The 15,403-nt window shown below is 47.6% G+C and overlaps 1 protein-coding gene across 2 annotated transcripts in view; it reads left to right on the forward strand.

The window, feature by feature from the left end:
* GAS6 (growth arrest specific 6) overlaps positions 1-15,403 on the forward strand; it is a 975,360-nt gene that overhangs the window by 213,110 nt on the left and 746,847 nt on the right. For both annotated transcript variants that reach the window (XM_069637123.1, XM_069637124.1), the window contains exon 4: positions 10,506-10,568. In XM_069637123.1, coding sequence (XP_069493224.1) covers positions 10,506-10,568 — 63 coding nt within the window. The remainder of the gene's footprint in view (positions 1-10,505; positions 10,569-15,403) is intronic.

Below are 15,403 nucleotides of genomic sequence, written 5' to 3' on the forward strand. Positions count from 1 at the left end.
GCCTCACTTCCTCATGTGCCGCAGTTCCCCTCAGATGAGGACAAAATGGCACCCGTTCCCGCCACGACCGCGGTGGCCATTTTGGGTGCTACTCCTAAAACTATGCCATCGGCCTCAGGTGTAGGGCTTGACCCCTTGGGTGAACATAGAGTTCCTTGTGCGCATCCTTATCGGCCAGTTTATGACTGGAATGCTCTGATGCCTCTTCTGCACAATGTTTCGCTGCCCGTAGGATCGGCACCGTTGATTTACGTGGATACGTCGGTGGAGGGGCCTGTGTGGCACCCGTCCCCGTTACATCCCTGGATTTGTCCACCTCTTGAGAGGCCTCCTCAGGTTCCGTAACAGTCCCCGGAGGAAGCCTTTTTCGGTAAATTCCAAACGCTTATGCGTACCGACCCCATGAGGGAGTATTTCAAAGGGCTTTTTAGGGAGATGTGCCCTCTTGCGCCTCCGGATTCACCTGTCCCTCCGGTGGTTCCGCCGGCACCTCCCTTGCCTACGGTGCCTCCTCCGACTTTTCCGCCTTTGCCCCCATTGTCTCCTGTGGACAAGGCAGCGCCCGACACGGTTAAGCAAGACCCTGATCTGTCGGATGATGCGCAAGGCGATTAGGACAGCTAGGACCTCCCCCGCTCTATCAGAGCTTTTCATGACCGGGTACTGGACATGATGAACTTCTTAGATGTTCCAGTGCCCGAGGCTCCCGCTCCGCAGGAGGGCGTCCTTTCTAGGGCATTCACCCTGTCTCCTTTGGAGCGTACCGGCCTGTTCTTGCAGAAGGACATTCTGGCCGAGGTCTGCAGAGTCTGGGAAAAGCCACACTCTGGACTTTTTGTCAATAAGAAAATTGATGCTAGATACAGGCTGCATTCTTCGGAAGAGGTGGCCCTGTCATCTTGTCCGCTCCCCTCCTCCACAGTGGTGGCTGCAGCCACTTTGCAGTCCAGACCTGCAGCATCCTCTTCCACGGCGGCTAATCAGGTGCTGGGAAAGGAGGATAAGCTCCTCGACTCCCTCGGGAGGAAAATTTTCACCAACTCGGCCTTGGAGCTCAGGCAGGCCAACGCTGATTTTCGCGGGAGCTAACATGCGGATGTTGAAAGGTGTGTCAGAGTTTGAGGAGTTTATTCTGGTATATAAGCTGGAAGACTTTAGAGGAGGCCTTTCCGATGCCAGGGTCTTGGCCCAGGATCTCCTGGAGGCTGCGGCTCATCACGTAGACACCTCGGCTCGGGGCTTTATGCTGGGGATTGACACCTCACGGCAGGCGTGGCTGCATGCAACTAAATTTTCAAAAGAAGTGCAGGGTAAGGTGCTGGACCTTCCGTTCGATGGGAAGGAGCTCTTTCATGCTACAACTGACGTAGAGCTCACCAAGACGAAGGATTGCACTCGGATAGCTAAGTCCTTGTCTGTCCTGGTTAAGACTCCTTTCAAATTCCAGAGACCGTTGTCACAAAGTCGACCTTCCTCTGGCTTTAGGGGCTTCATCGACCGCAAATCTCGCAGAGTGGATACCCCTGCAGGGAATTACCGCCGTAGGCAACAGCAGACGCAGTTTTTCTCCCGTTCCTCAGCCTCCACCTCAGGTTCAAGTGGCACTGCCACTGATAAACCTGCTAAATGAGGGTTTTCTGCGCTCGCACGAGACCCTGGTGGGAGGACGCGTTGTGTCTCATTGGGAGGCGTGGCAGACCATCACAGAGGACAGATGGGTCTTGTCGCTTGAGCGGGCTTCCGCTTAACTCTACCTCCTATCCCCACCCCTCAACCCTCCTTTTCAGCTGTCGAGCTCGCCCTCTCTCAAAGCCGAGGTTCAGAAATTTCTGGACCTCAGAGCTGTGGAACCCGTTCCCCTTGGGGAGCGAGGGAAGGGCTTTTACTCCCGGCTGTTTACGGTGCCCAAACCCAACCAGGCTGGCCTGCGCACCATCCTAGACCTTTCCCAGTTCAATCTTTTCCTACCCGAAGAGAAATTCAAGATGATCACGTCCGGCCAGATACGGTCCTCCTTGTAGATGGGCGATTGGCTCAGCGTTGTGGATCTTCAGGACGCGTACATGCACACCCTGATTTGGAACCCGCACAGGAGATATCTCTGTTTCTCTTTGGGAGAGGAGCACTTCCATTTTCTGTGCTTCCTTTTGGCCTCAGCTCGGCGCCGCGTGTCTTCACGAAGATGATGTCGGTGATTGCGGCCTATCTTCGTCTCCAGGGTATCCACGTGTATCCATACTTGGACGACTGGCTCTTACGCAGCCCTTGCCCGTTGACTGCAGCGGGCAACCTCCAGTCTCTCCTTCAGCTCCTGTTCCATCTTGGGCTGTCGATGAACTGGCGGAAATCTTCCATGACGGTCTCGCAGGACCTGATTTTCCTGGCGTCAGACTGTGGACCCGGATTCCAAGCTGGTAATGATTCCGGATTCCATGAGAGTGGACCTGGATTGGTGGTCATCTCTCAGCAACCTGACTGTGGGTGCGGGTTCCAGAACCCAGCCCCCACGGTGACGATCACGACGGACTCCTCCCTTTTGGGGTGGGGTGCGACGTTAGATCTTCTTCAGGTCTCGGACCTCTGGTCGCCTCAGGAAAAGCTCCTGCATATAAATCATTTGGAGCTTCTGGCGATCTTCCTAGCGCTCGGGGCGTTCAGACCGCTCATTGCCAACAAGGTGGTCCGCATACGCACGGACAATGTGGTGTCAATGTATTACATCAACAAGCAAGGGGGAACGAATTCTCCTCCCCTCGTGGACCTGTCCATCCAGATATGGGAGTGGGCCGTGCTTCATGGTGTCTGGCTGCTTGCAGTGCACATCCCGGGCCAGCTGAATGTCACAGCGTATGCCCTCAGCCGGCAGACAGTGGTCAGCTACGAGTGGGAGTTGAAGGCGGAGGTCCTCTCATGGATTTTATTGCGTTGGGGCACACCGGAGGTGGACCTCTTCGCTACGGCGGTAAACAAGAAGCTTCCTCAGTATGCCTCCAGAGGGGGGCTGGGAGCCTCCTCTCTGGGGGATGCTCTCGAGATTCCATGGCACAACATGAGAGTTTACGCCTTCCCGCCTCTGCCTCTAGTCCATCGAGCAATTTGGAAGCTGAAGAACTCTGTGAACTGTTCCCTTCTACTCATAGCCCCGTGGTGGCCGGCCAGGTTTTGGTTCTCAGAACTTCAACACCTGTCGGTGTATCCGCCGATCAGGTTACCAGTGAAACCCGATCTTCTTCAACAAGGGGAACAGCAGATGTGGCACCCCTCCCCACAATCGCTCAGCTTGGCGGCATGGTGCCTGAGTTCAAGTCTTTAGAGCATTTTAACTTGTCTACAGATAACATACGTATTGTCCAGGCAGCCAAGAAACCCTCAACCAGATCCCAATACAGGAGTAAATGGCTCGGGTTCTGTCATTGGTGTTTGGAGAAGCAGTTGGATCCAAGGGTGGCTACGATTGACACGGTGCTGTCTTTCGTGTCTTCCCTAGCAGAGTCGGGTGTTCACGTTCTGTCATGCAGAACTTAACTTTCAGCGGTTTCCACTTATCTTTCTACAGACCAATGCTTTTATTCTCTGAGTAACCCAGGGGTTAAGAGGCATTTTGCAGGCTTGACACGCCTCTACCCTCCTGTTCGTAGTCCGCACCCGCCGTGGGCCCTAAATGTAGTCCTGATGGCGCTGTGCCATAAACCTTTTGAACCAATGGCTATGGTGGACCTCAAGTACATATCCTGGAAAGTGTCCTTTCTGGTCACTGTTACGTCAGCAAGGAGAGTGTGTGAGCTCCAGGCCTTGTCAGTGGAGCATCCTTTCTTGGTTTTTCACAAGGACAAGGTAGTCTTACGGACAAACCTGGCCTTTCTACCGAAGGTGGTAACTGAATTCCATCTGAATCAGTCGATCTCCCTACCGGTCTTTTTTCCGAACCCTGCCTCAGAGGCCGAAAGGGTTCTGCACTGTCTTGACGTCAGAAGGGCTCTTAATTTCTACCTTGACAGGACTTCCGAGCTTACGAGTTCTTCTCAACTTTTTGTGACCTTTGGTAACCCTCAGGGTAAGCAGGCGTCTAAAGCGACTATTTCTAGGTGGATCGCCGCCTGCTTCACAGAGTCTTTCACCGTCCAAGGGCTGAAACCTCCTAAGGGTATTCATGCACACCTGGTGCGGGGCAAGGCAGCCGGGGTTGCTTTTCAGAAATATGTTCCCTGGAAGTCCATCGCTAGGGCAGCTGCTTGGGCCTCCCCATCTGCTTTTTGTAAGCATTATTGTCTTGACATGAGCTCAAGAGCTGATGCTCAGTTTGATCAGGCTGTGCTGAAGAACCTTTTTCAGTAGAGGATATTTCCATCCACCCGTAGTTCCTGTTAGGAATGCTTGGGAATCTCCCATAAGTATTGAGGAAAGGGGACGGGACGTAGGAGTATAACCAGGTTACTTACCGTAGTGACCACCTTACTCCTAGTCCATAGTCCCCTTTCCTCCATACGCCCGCCGTGCCCTCTAATAAGGTTCCTCTGTTATTGCTAATAGGTCTCTGACCTGGCGATAGAAAAGGACTGATGGGCGAAGCACGGGGCGGAGCCAAGGTGGGTGGGGTTACGGCCGTGTGCCGGGCCCCGCGCAAGAAAGAGAGGAAGGACACATTTTTGGAAAAGAATGTGGGTGCTTTTTACAAAAGTGCTCCGGTCCCGTCCCACAGGACGGAGAGATGTCCCATACCATAAGTATGGAGGAAAGGGGACTATGGACTAGGAGTAAGGTGGTCACTACGGTGAGTAACCTGGAGATAGATAGATAGATATATAAATTGACGTTATGGTTAAGTTGCACTAATAAAAACGTATGAAATTCTATGAAAATACTTTTTTAAAGGGGCGTTATGGTTACAAGTAAAACCGAAAAACTGCAGCAATTCGCCAGTTATGGTAAGCTAAATCCCATAACTCGGGCCACCACTGTGCACTTAACACCCAGGACGTCAAAGATGACATCACAAATGTCATTGATGACATCACTGACATCACATATCTGAGCCACTTGTTTTTGTTCACTGGCCTATCTAGACCAGGTTGTTTTGATAACTGACAGTCAGAATATTAAAATTCAAAAGGTGCTCTATATCTAGACGTTAACCTTGTCATGTGTTCTTATAGTACTTTCCTACTTTCCTTAGGGTTTGGTTTCCGCTCATGGTGCACATACATGGGGAAATAAGCAGACCTCAAGCCCATGAAGATACACTTGAATGGTTTTAATTTTTATTGGTTTTCCCATAAACAACAATCAACATTCAACAAAACTTGCAGTTTTTTATCATCATACTTTAGCATTATGTATATATCGTTAAGCATCTGCTGTTGTCCCCTTACCCACCCCCAACCCGAGCCTACTCCAACTCACACTCCGCTTTTTCCCTTTCTGGGGTTACCTCATCATCAGTATTCTCAGAAGTTTCATGGTCGCTTGGGTAGTCCTCGAAAGACCCCAACAGTGTGGCCACTAGGTGTTTCCAGGCTGTCAGGTTTTCCGACCCCCCCTCCTCTCCTGCCCGCTTCATTCCCCACTGTCGTTTTGGCTACTGTCCATTTCTGGAGGTCACTCCACCAAACCTCCACCTTCGGTCTGTTGCTTTCTTTCCACCCCATGGCTATTCTGCGCTTGGCAAGTATGTAAGCCAAGTCCGTAAGCTTGCTCAAATATTTCAATTTACGTGATCTGGGAAATCCCCCTAACATACATGCCCACACTGATTCAACATTTAGCTTGATCCCTTTCTCGTTTAATCGGTGGGCCACTTCTTCCCAGAACTTTCCAATTTCTGGACATGCCCAGAACATGTGTATCATCCCAGCGTTTTCTTCTCCGCATTTGGGGCATGTTTGTCATACAGTTTCCTTGAACCGAGCTATCCTCTGGGGGGGGTCATGTATGCCCTGTGGGTTACATATAGCTTTATTTGTTGTAGTCTCGCATTCCTAGACACTTTTTGTGATACCCTTTGGCTCTCTCCCATAACCCATCATTCATGAGTTCCCCTGCCTCTACTTCCCAATCCCGCCTTAACTGGGCCACTTCCTTACCCACCCTGGACATCAGCAGCTCATAGATTTGGGAAACCTCATGCCCTCCCTCTGCGACATCATACATCGTTTCAATTGCTGTGTCAGGTTGGTCTTCGAACACTATTTCCGACCATGTATCTCTCACCCGCCGTACTAATCTGGAATGGGTAACGTACTGTCCTGAGTGTAACCCTGTTTCATCTACCAGCACCTCAAAATCCTTTATTTCCCCCTCTTGCCATATGTCCCCCATTGTTGCGACTCCCACCGATTCCCAATGTCTACGAATCATCATCCTCAGTTGCACGTCACACCCGGCCAGTCACACTAACGGTACCTGCGGAGAACACTGGGTCGGGTTCTCCATGACCTGACGGGCCTTACGCCACATTTCCCATCCCAATTTCAGCATCCCCGGGTGCCCTTTTAGCTCAGTTTTGGGCAGCCATATCAATTCTTTTAGAAAGAAGGGGGCACATTCAGCTCTCAACAGTCTGGACTCTGTCGAGTCTTCAGTTAACCATTTAGCCACGTATTGCAGTTGACTAGCCAAATAATAGATCTCAAAGTTAGGCAGTTTTATACGCCCTTTTTCATACATGTTCTGTAATTTCCATAGGGCTATTCTTTTCCTAGTACCATGCCAGATGAAGCCCCTGCATATGCTCTGGAGTTTGGCGAAGAACCGCTTAGGTATCATGTATGATCTGTTCCCGAAAAAGTGTAATAGCCTAGGCAGTACGACCATCTTCAGCAACATGCACTTTAATGTTATTAATATTTTCTGAGGATGCTGTTTCTTTCTTCCTTACTTTAGTTTCCCTGTATGTGCCTCTGATTTGTATGCATTGTGGGTCTTCATATGTATTGTTTGTACTAGCACAAGCGTGTGTAGTAAGTCTTGAATTGTTAGCTAGTTATTAAATGTTTAACATTACTCAAAACTCTCATAATTTAGCATTCGTTATTGTACTATCCAAAATTACAAGATTATAAATATTGTACTTCTATGGTGCATGCTGCGGGCATTGTCTATGTTTATGTATGATTAGGTTCCTGTATTAACAACAACACTCCAATGCAATGTTGTTAAGATGAGTACATTCTTTAATAGATTAAGAAGTTCATGATAGGTGTCCCGATCACCCCAGACATGTTGTTCCCAACATTGCAAACACAACCCCTTGAAGGGACTTTTCATCCACATTCATTTCACATGTGAGGTCGTCAGTGATGTCATTTGTGATGTCATCTTTGATGTCCTGGGTTTAAGTCTTAGCAGTGCACGGTGGTGGCGTGAGTTATGGTTGCTTAGCTTACCATAAGTGGCGAAGGGAGGTTTTACGGTTTTACTTGTAACCATAACGTCCCTTTAACAAAATTTTTTTTCACTGAATTTCATAGGTTTTTATTAGTGCAACTTAACCATAACATACCTTTAACAGTTTTTTTCAGTGAATTTCATGTGTTTTTACCAGTGCACGCTATTTTCCTACAACTTACTAATATCATACTTACCCCAATATAGCAACATTTTGTCAAATTTACAAAGTTTCACCTTAAAACTCTGCCATTTCCCACCATCTAGCATCATTTTTAACACTTCTGTAAACTTTTTGCAACTTTTTCCACAGTTTTTGCGTCCAATGTCCACCATCGTCTGACGTCATTGCAGACCTTCCGAACAGTGCCACGTGACCATGCGCACGGCATGATGATGTGTCCGTGAACGTGTCTGCACTTCACGATCGGGTCCGTGCTTCGAGGACAGTTCAGAACTGCATTTTTTTCTACTGATCTAGGAACTTTCAAGCTCAAAATGTACAGCTCCTACACCAATTCTGACTCATTATCCATTAACAATCTAGTACAAAGCACATACTTGGAAGAATATTAGAAAAACTGCTGTTTATCTTAAAAATGACAACAGCTCTTGCCATCCCTCATCCCCAAGAGCCACCACCATCAGCTGGGCGACCTACACAACAAAAAAAAGTGCAGTACTTCTAAAGACCATGAAGAGGACCAAGAAGATGAGGTAGAGGAAGTGCCTACCTCTAGCACCCAGAGAGAATCAGGGGTGGAGCAGTTCTTGACCACCTTTGGGAATGTACCAAAGGCTAAAGCTACCAAAGTGAAATGCACTGAGTGCAACTTTTTAATCAGTCGCATACTACCTGGACAGTACTCCTAGGGGACCACCTCCATGCGCCGCCACACCAAATCCAACTACTGCAATGCTCTCAAAAAGGTTGTTCCTATCTAGCAAATAGTAGGCTGTCTTCCTCTACGTCCTCTTCCTCAACCAATACTGTAACCACACAGCCTACTTCTGTAGGACACAAAATACCACCAGCTACCTTGCAAGCAATAAAAGAAGCTGTTGATCCATATCTTTCGAAGACACAGTTCCTCTGCATATACTGCAACACACCACTATGCAGGGGGGAAGCCTTTTTGAAGTGCTTTTGAAGCTGTAATCGAGGAGCATGAGAAACAATGCCCCCTACCTTTGAAGCAACACACCTTCGCAAGATCTTGCCCTGTCCACCTGCCCCTTCGTAATAGTGCTTGGTGCCTCTTCCCTCATTTCCCTCCCCACCTTACGTTCTAACCTCTCCTGCAAAAAAAGAAATGCATCAAAAAACAACAAAAGAAAGGTTCCTTTAGGAACCACCTTTCACAGTTAAAGGGAACAAAAAAAAATCTTAGACTCCATCTATTTTACATTTCTCAGTAAACTACATAGACTCATTAAGCTTTTCCAACATTTCCATTAGCATTTTGTGTTATGCAAATGGAAGTAATGTGGCGTTCATCCCCCATTGCAGGGACTGGAATATGGGATAATGGCCCGGCAGCCCAAGTTACCGCCCCAAGCGAAGGCGAGGGCAGATAACGAGGGCTCCGGACTGTTATCCCCCATTCCAGCCCCTGCAATGGGGGGTGGAAAACCAATAGCAGTGGGAACCCGGGGTGCTAGATTTTTCTTCCTACACTGGGACACCTGTTCCGCCCCCCTGTAGGAAGGAAAATCCTTTTCCAAGATAGCCACCATGGAAGGGGAAGGCAGGGCTCCATACAGAGCGCCTCTTCCCTTTCCATGGCAGCCTGCAGTAGGCAAAGAGAGAACCTTATGACCGTATTTTCACTAGCAGAGAGAGAGAGAGAGAGACTCTGATCCCCTCTCTGATCCCCTCTCTGATCCCCTCTCTGATCCTCTCGCTTCGATCCCCTCGCTTCGATCCCCTCGCTTCGATCCCCTCTCTTCAGAAAAATGATGTGCATGTCACGTCTTCTCTCCGTTTTTTGGGACCCCTTGAAACCTGTTAACCTCCAGTACTAAGAACAATAAACATAGCTGGATTTTTACAGGAGCCGGTTTTTGAAAAAAGACTTTTGCGTATTCCCCTGAAAATCAAATGTTACATTGTGCATGTTCCATTGCTGGATAGTGGTCTTGAAGCTGAAGAAGAATGTCTTTAAACGTGGACCAAACTATGCGAACTAGGTCAGGTTTCGTGATCAACTGGCTTCCATACAAATCCACTGACGAGAATTCTTGTCACCATTTTGTACATTTTTATTTCCTATAAATGTAGTTGTGTTATTAGAGGCAACTGTCTATTTTTCCACAATTTTCTACATGCTCTTTAATTTCAATTAATCAACGTGTTCTCGTGGAAAATGTAATCATGTGCCAAATAGTATAAACTATGATATGGTGTTTCTTTCGTTATTGGATATAATATTCTATTTTAGATGGACGATGGACAGTGAATTATGATGCATTTTATTGTAATTTATGGTCCAATTTTGTTTGCTTTAGAGATGTATTTGAACTGCTTCACATGCTGATTCTGCTAATTCTGTGCTATGATCTGTTTATCATGTGCAAATGTCTGCTAAATTGGCCATGTACAAGGATGATTTATGTTTCTATTGTCAATTTGCATATCAATATTTTAGTTCAGTTTTATATGGATTTTGGATTAATTGTTTTTATGGCTGGCTTTTGCTAATAAAACTGCATTTTGAAATGTAAAAACAATGTAAACCTGATTGAAGTGCATTAGTGGTTTATTCGATTTACAAAATGTAGCAAATGTGAGTACGCTGTAACACATCTGCTTTTTATATTCGGACTTCATCAAAGAGTGGGCTTTGACTGCTTTTATATATGCATTTTAATAATGCTCTCGTCACATCTGGTGGAGCCGTTCTGCTGCTTGAAGTAGGTTATAATTCTCGCGTTCCACATCAAAGCGGTAACATTTCTATTAACTGAGGAGAATGTTTAAGGCACCTGGAGGACCGAAATTTAATGTGATTTTGGAATCACTCTGCAAATCATTTCATGGGGAAACACTGCAAACCTCTTGCCACCTTTTACACTGTGATGGCTGCCAAATGGTAATCCATATTTTCTTTTGTGTTCTGCAGAATGTATTAGAGTATTTGGGTCGCCATACGCAAGAAATACTGGTCTCATTACTTGCGTACACAGTAAGTATTTTAAATTAATGTTAATTGTGGGTTTCAGTATTCCTGACACAGTTGGCTGATTAGTTTGATCATTTTAATCTCAGGACTGATGTTTGTTTTATTTAACAATAGAAAGGGGATTTCTTGCATTCGATTTCAGCAGTTTGGCTTTAGTGTGTGCTTGACAAAATGTGTACAGCTTTACGAAAATGGCTTTTACATGAAAACGAGCAAGTATGAATGACTGCAGAGAAAAAGTCAAGGAATGTATTTTTAGTACTTAGTGGCTTAAATGATGGCTTCTTCAGTTGTTTCCATTCTGAAAAATGGGTTGCTCTAAAATGCCAGCATGGGCAATCAGTATCTATGTAATAAAGAATGTGCTTGTGTCGTGCAATCCCTTGTATCCCATAATACCGTAGGTAATCTATGCAGAATTGTTGAAGTTATCTTGAGCCTACCAGTAAATGTGACATGGAAAATTCGTATGTAGACTCGCATGTTATATTGGCCTTTTTGCGTTCACTTTTTTTCAAACAACCTGCAGACAAAATCTTGAGGGGTAATGGAATGAAGTGGGCCACTTTAAATCACACACCTCCATCTTAACGTCAGCACTTATCTTTACTGCCTAAGAAGGCCACCAATACTGCAAAACACACTTATTTAGAGGAATCCTTCTATAAGATAGATTGAGATGATTTTGGGGCAGATATGAAGACATAAAAAGAGTCAAGTGATTCTCTTTGAACAATATTTGGGGGTAAAGGTGTGGTATTTGTCGGTCTTTAGTCTCTTGGCTACCATTCCTACATTGGTATGTGAAACTATTGTAGTTGAGGCTTGCAATTCGTAAGCCAAAGGTTTCATTCTCGCAGAGGCTCCCTCATGTTTTTCTGCACTCTGTTTTTCTGCTCCACAACGCAAAGAAAACCATCTTCCCGACAGTGTATATTCTTATTATTATCTTCTCTTCACTCTGCACTTTCCTGATCTCCTATTTATTTTTTGGGGGAAACCTCCCCAGGACAGAGAGCAGGTTCAGCGGGTACATTTGGAGACATAATGTTCACTTAAAAGGACAGCGTCATGGGTTTGCACCTGGTGACAAGCCTGTGCTGTATGACCTTTGCAAGGTAAAGCAGAACATCCTTCCTTGATTGCCTTCAGGTCCTGCATCACTTAGCAGTGGTGGTACCTGGCTTCCATGATCACCCCACTCTTCACCCCAAGAGCCAGGCACAATTTGACAGCAACATGACAACAACGCATTATACAAACAATTGGGGTGTCTTGAAGTAGCAGTGCAAGTACTCAAAAGTCTTTGAAAATCTCGCACTTGGTCCTAAGGTCTAATACATTTCAGTTGTCCTTAATCATTTCTGGTCCACATGACCCTACTTGTATATACTCTTATGAATGTACGGGGCTTTATGTAGTGCATATCTTGCTGTGAAGTGCTGTACAACAAGAGGAGGCAGTAATAGGAGTAATAGGACAAAATAATGTAGATGCTATTGGAAGAATAACTATTAAGAGTACACTGGAAAGTACATTGATCGAGATGATGCAGAGGATTACATACAGGTGTTACAGCTTGGGGATGCAACTGCAGACCCAGTGATGGTTAAGGTGTTGGTTGATCGTAAATGTACTCCTGCGAAGCTATATCTTGTGATTTACACGTGCTGACCTTCCCAACTGCACTAGTCCATTAAGGGTACACCTAGACATAGAGAAAGGGAATATTTTAGGATTATACAGAGCCTCCAGGATGTTGTCATGGAATATAATGTTTGTGGAACTAAATAGAGCGTTTTCCAGCACACAATTGCATTTTCTGCTGCATTCCGGTTACTGAAAGTAATCATGTTGTATTGTTTCCAGCACAGAATAGATACGTGCTTTTGTTACAGAGGATTGTGCATTGACACAAGTATATATGAAATCCCATTGAATGAGTACTTATTACAATGGAACTTGAATCTTAGCACCAAATTATCCCACCTTAGCACACCGCTAACCAACACAAGGTACTGCCCATGCAGTAACTCACTCCTTTGCCTCTCCTCCTTCCTGTGGGCACCAGGGCTGGACTGGCCCGTCGGCCAATCGGCCCGTGGCCGATACGTTCCGAGGCCCTGGGGGCCGGTTTGCTGTGTGTGGGCCGGTGTGCTGGCTGGCTTGCACAGCGCACAGCGTGTGCATTCATTAAAGAGAGGTAACACGCGAGTGTTGCCTTTCTTTGGTGAATGCACTGGCCTGGTGGTGCCCTGGGCTCTGGGCCGATCCGCCGACAGTGTGGCGCCAGTTGTTGCAAATGCAGTGGGTCACGGCAAGGGGAGCGGCTCCTGGGCCAGGAGCCGCTCCTTTTGTTGTGATTCATTGCATTTGCAATGGCAGGTTGTTGGGGGCTGGGCCGGTCATGTGAGTTCCTGAAGTCTTCCTGGTGCTGAGAGGGCTGAGCGGCTGCGTTCTCTCTGTCTAGTTCCCCTCTTCCCTTGTCTGTTTCATCCGTCCACTTCCCCCCACCTCTCTGCTCTGCTTCCCCCCGCCCCATCTCTCCCGGTTTCGCAGTTAATCCTCGGGCTGTGGCTGCCATCGATTTCCCCTCAGATCCGGCCTCAGTGATCACTTCTGCGGCTTGAAATCGCCTGCAGCCGAGCCGTCAATGGGCCGCCGACACGATTCAATTAACGGCGAGCAGGGCCGGGCGGGGGGCGCCCAGGGCTTGGAGAGGGAGGAGGGCAATGGGGAAACTCCGGGGATTAGATTCGGGTGGGGAGGTGACAGAGCCTGATTGACCCGACGGCCATTCAGCCCGTGGCTGCTGGACCGAAATCATGGATGAGGCACTGGGCCTGCGGCCGGTTGCTGAAGCCCACGCCTGGGCCCGCAGTCGGCGGACGTAAGTTACACATTTCTTTTTTTTTTATTATTTATTTAATTATTTTTTTACTTGCTGGTGTGATTTCCAATACGCCAATCATGCAGTGTTAATAAGTAACGCTGGTGCGCACAGAGTAGTCCTCCATTACGTGTTTGTGATCAGAGGGAATAGTCATGAGGATTTCCAAAATGTGACCGACTATTTCTTATGGCCTATTTGGCGTGGCCTGGCTGACCCAGAGTCATGGCAGGGCAGGACAGGACACAGAAAATAAATAGTGCCCTCGGCTGCACAATTAACACAAGCCCGGCAATTACTAATGTAACACGTTTCACTGTTAGTACTTGCGTTCTTATACATACGTTTGTAGACAATTGAAATCGGGATTGGTGGGGGGGTCGGGGAGTTAGTACTTGCATGTCAGTGGAGGGATCGGAAGATTAGGGGGTTCAGACCGCTCATTCTCACTACAGTTATTAGGTGTGTGTGGTTTCAGATATGAAGGGGAGAGTTAATTGCTTGTAACGTTGCGAGTGCACTAGAATAGTCTCTTTTGAATGTGTAAAGAAGTTGGCTTCCCCCACACAAGGAAGTGTCCCCCCCGGCCCCCACACATTCTGTGATGTTAGCGCCCCTCCCAACGTTTGAAAGGTTAGCCCCAGCTCTCCCGACAAAATGTTAGTGTAGATGCACCCCTGCCTAGTCCTACTCTGTATTTCCAATTGCATGCTGGAACTTGTAGTTCGTTTTTTCCCATTGTAAGGAATAGCCTACAAGTCCCAGCATGCAGTGGGGAACAGAAACAGGACTGGCTCGAGGAGTCAGACATGTATGTGGGCAACTTGGCAGCTATGCGAGTTCAGGGAGTAGGGTCTGCATGAAGAGTTGCGTGAACGTGGCACTCTCCAATCAGGGTGTCAACAGTGAAGTCCCTTAATGTGCGCATGCGGGGCTGGCTATGCAGGAAGCTTTGCATAGATTGCAAGGGAACATGAAGGCCCTGACTCGGTGCTAGGGGAGTGAAGGTACGCTGACAGGTGGCGAGGTCTGTTGCTGCCCCAGGTGCCCTTGTGTTCGGTTGTGTGAGTGTCCACACGCAGTCTGTGAGATTGTGTGCCTCGATAGCCCTCTGCACAGATGACTGGGGTGTGTAACCATTTCGATGATTGTGAACTTTCCGCCTCTCTCTCTTTTGGCATAGCATTTTCTGTAAAGTCGTGAATTGATGCGATTCAGGGATTATGGTTTGAGGGCCACTTTTTTGAGGCGATGGGTGGGCCACTTTTTTGAGGCGAGGGGTGGGCCACTTTTTTGAGGTGAGGGGTGGGCCACTTTTTTTCGGACGTCCGGGCCTATTTCTTGTCCCAGTCCGACCCTGGTGGGCACCACCCAAACACTCCGGTTCCTAGCATACATCCATCCCTAGACAATGACATTCATACCAGGCGCACTGCCGTCCCCGTCCAAAACAAGGGATACCATTTCAACCGCAATGGCCCCTGTACCCGCCCTCCTGCCACCACTCACCAAGCACAGACACTCCTGCCTGGTATCCTGAATCCCAGGCAGCCATACCAAATTACCTGACTACCAATGCATATACTTTTATTACCATCTCTTTGGCCATGATGCATACAATAGAGAGGAGGCGCCCACAGACGTGTTTGGGTGCTTGTAAGGAACTGTGCAGGAGAGAGGGAGGGGGATGCGTGCAAGAGCTTGTAGAAAATTCCTCTCCCCCGATAGTTGGCTCACCCTGGCCAGAGCACTAGTCCTCACACGCCTTGACTACTGCAACACTCTCTAGGCAGGGACCACGAAACGGAATATCAAAAAATTACAGGTCTTACAAAACGACACCCTCAGTGCCGCGCTCAACATCCCCAGAGCGGTCGCACATCTCAACCACTAGACACCAGCAACACTGGTTACCAGTACAGGAACACATCATGTACAAGGCACTCAC

The sequence above is a fragment of the Ambystoma mexicanum genome, chromosome 7p (assembly GCF_040938575.1).
Source record: "Ambystoma mexicanum isolate Mex_15411 chromosome 7p, UKY_AmexF1_1, whole genome shotgun sequence".
NCBI lineage: Eukaryota > Metazoa > Chordata > Amphibia > Caudata > Ambystomatidae > Ambystoma > Ambystoma mexicanum.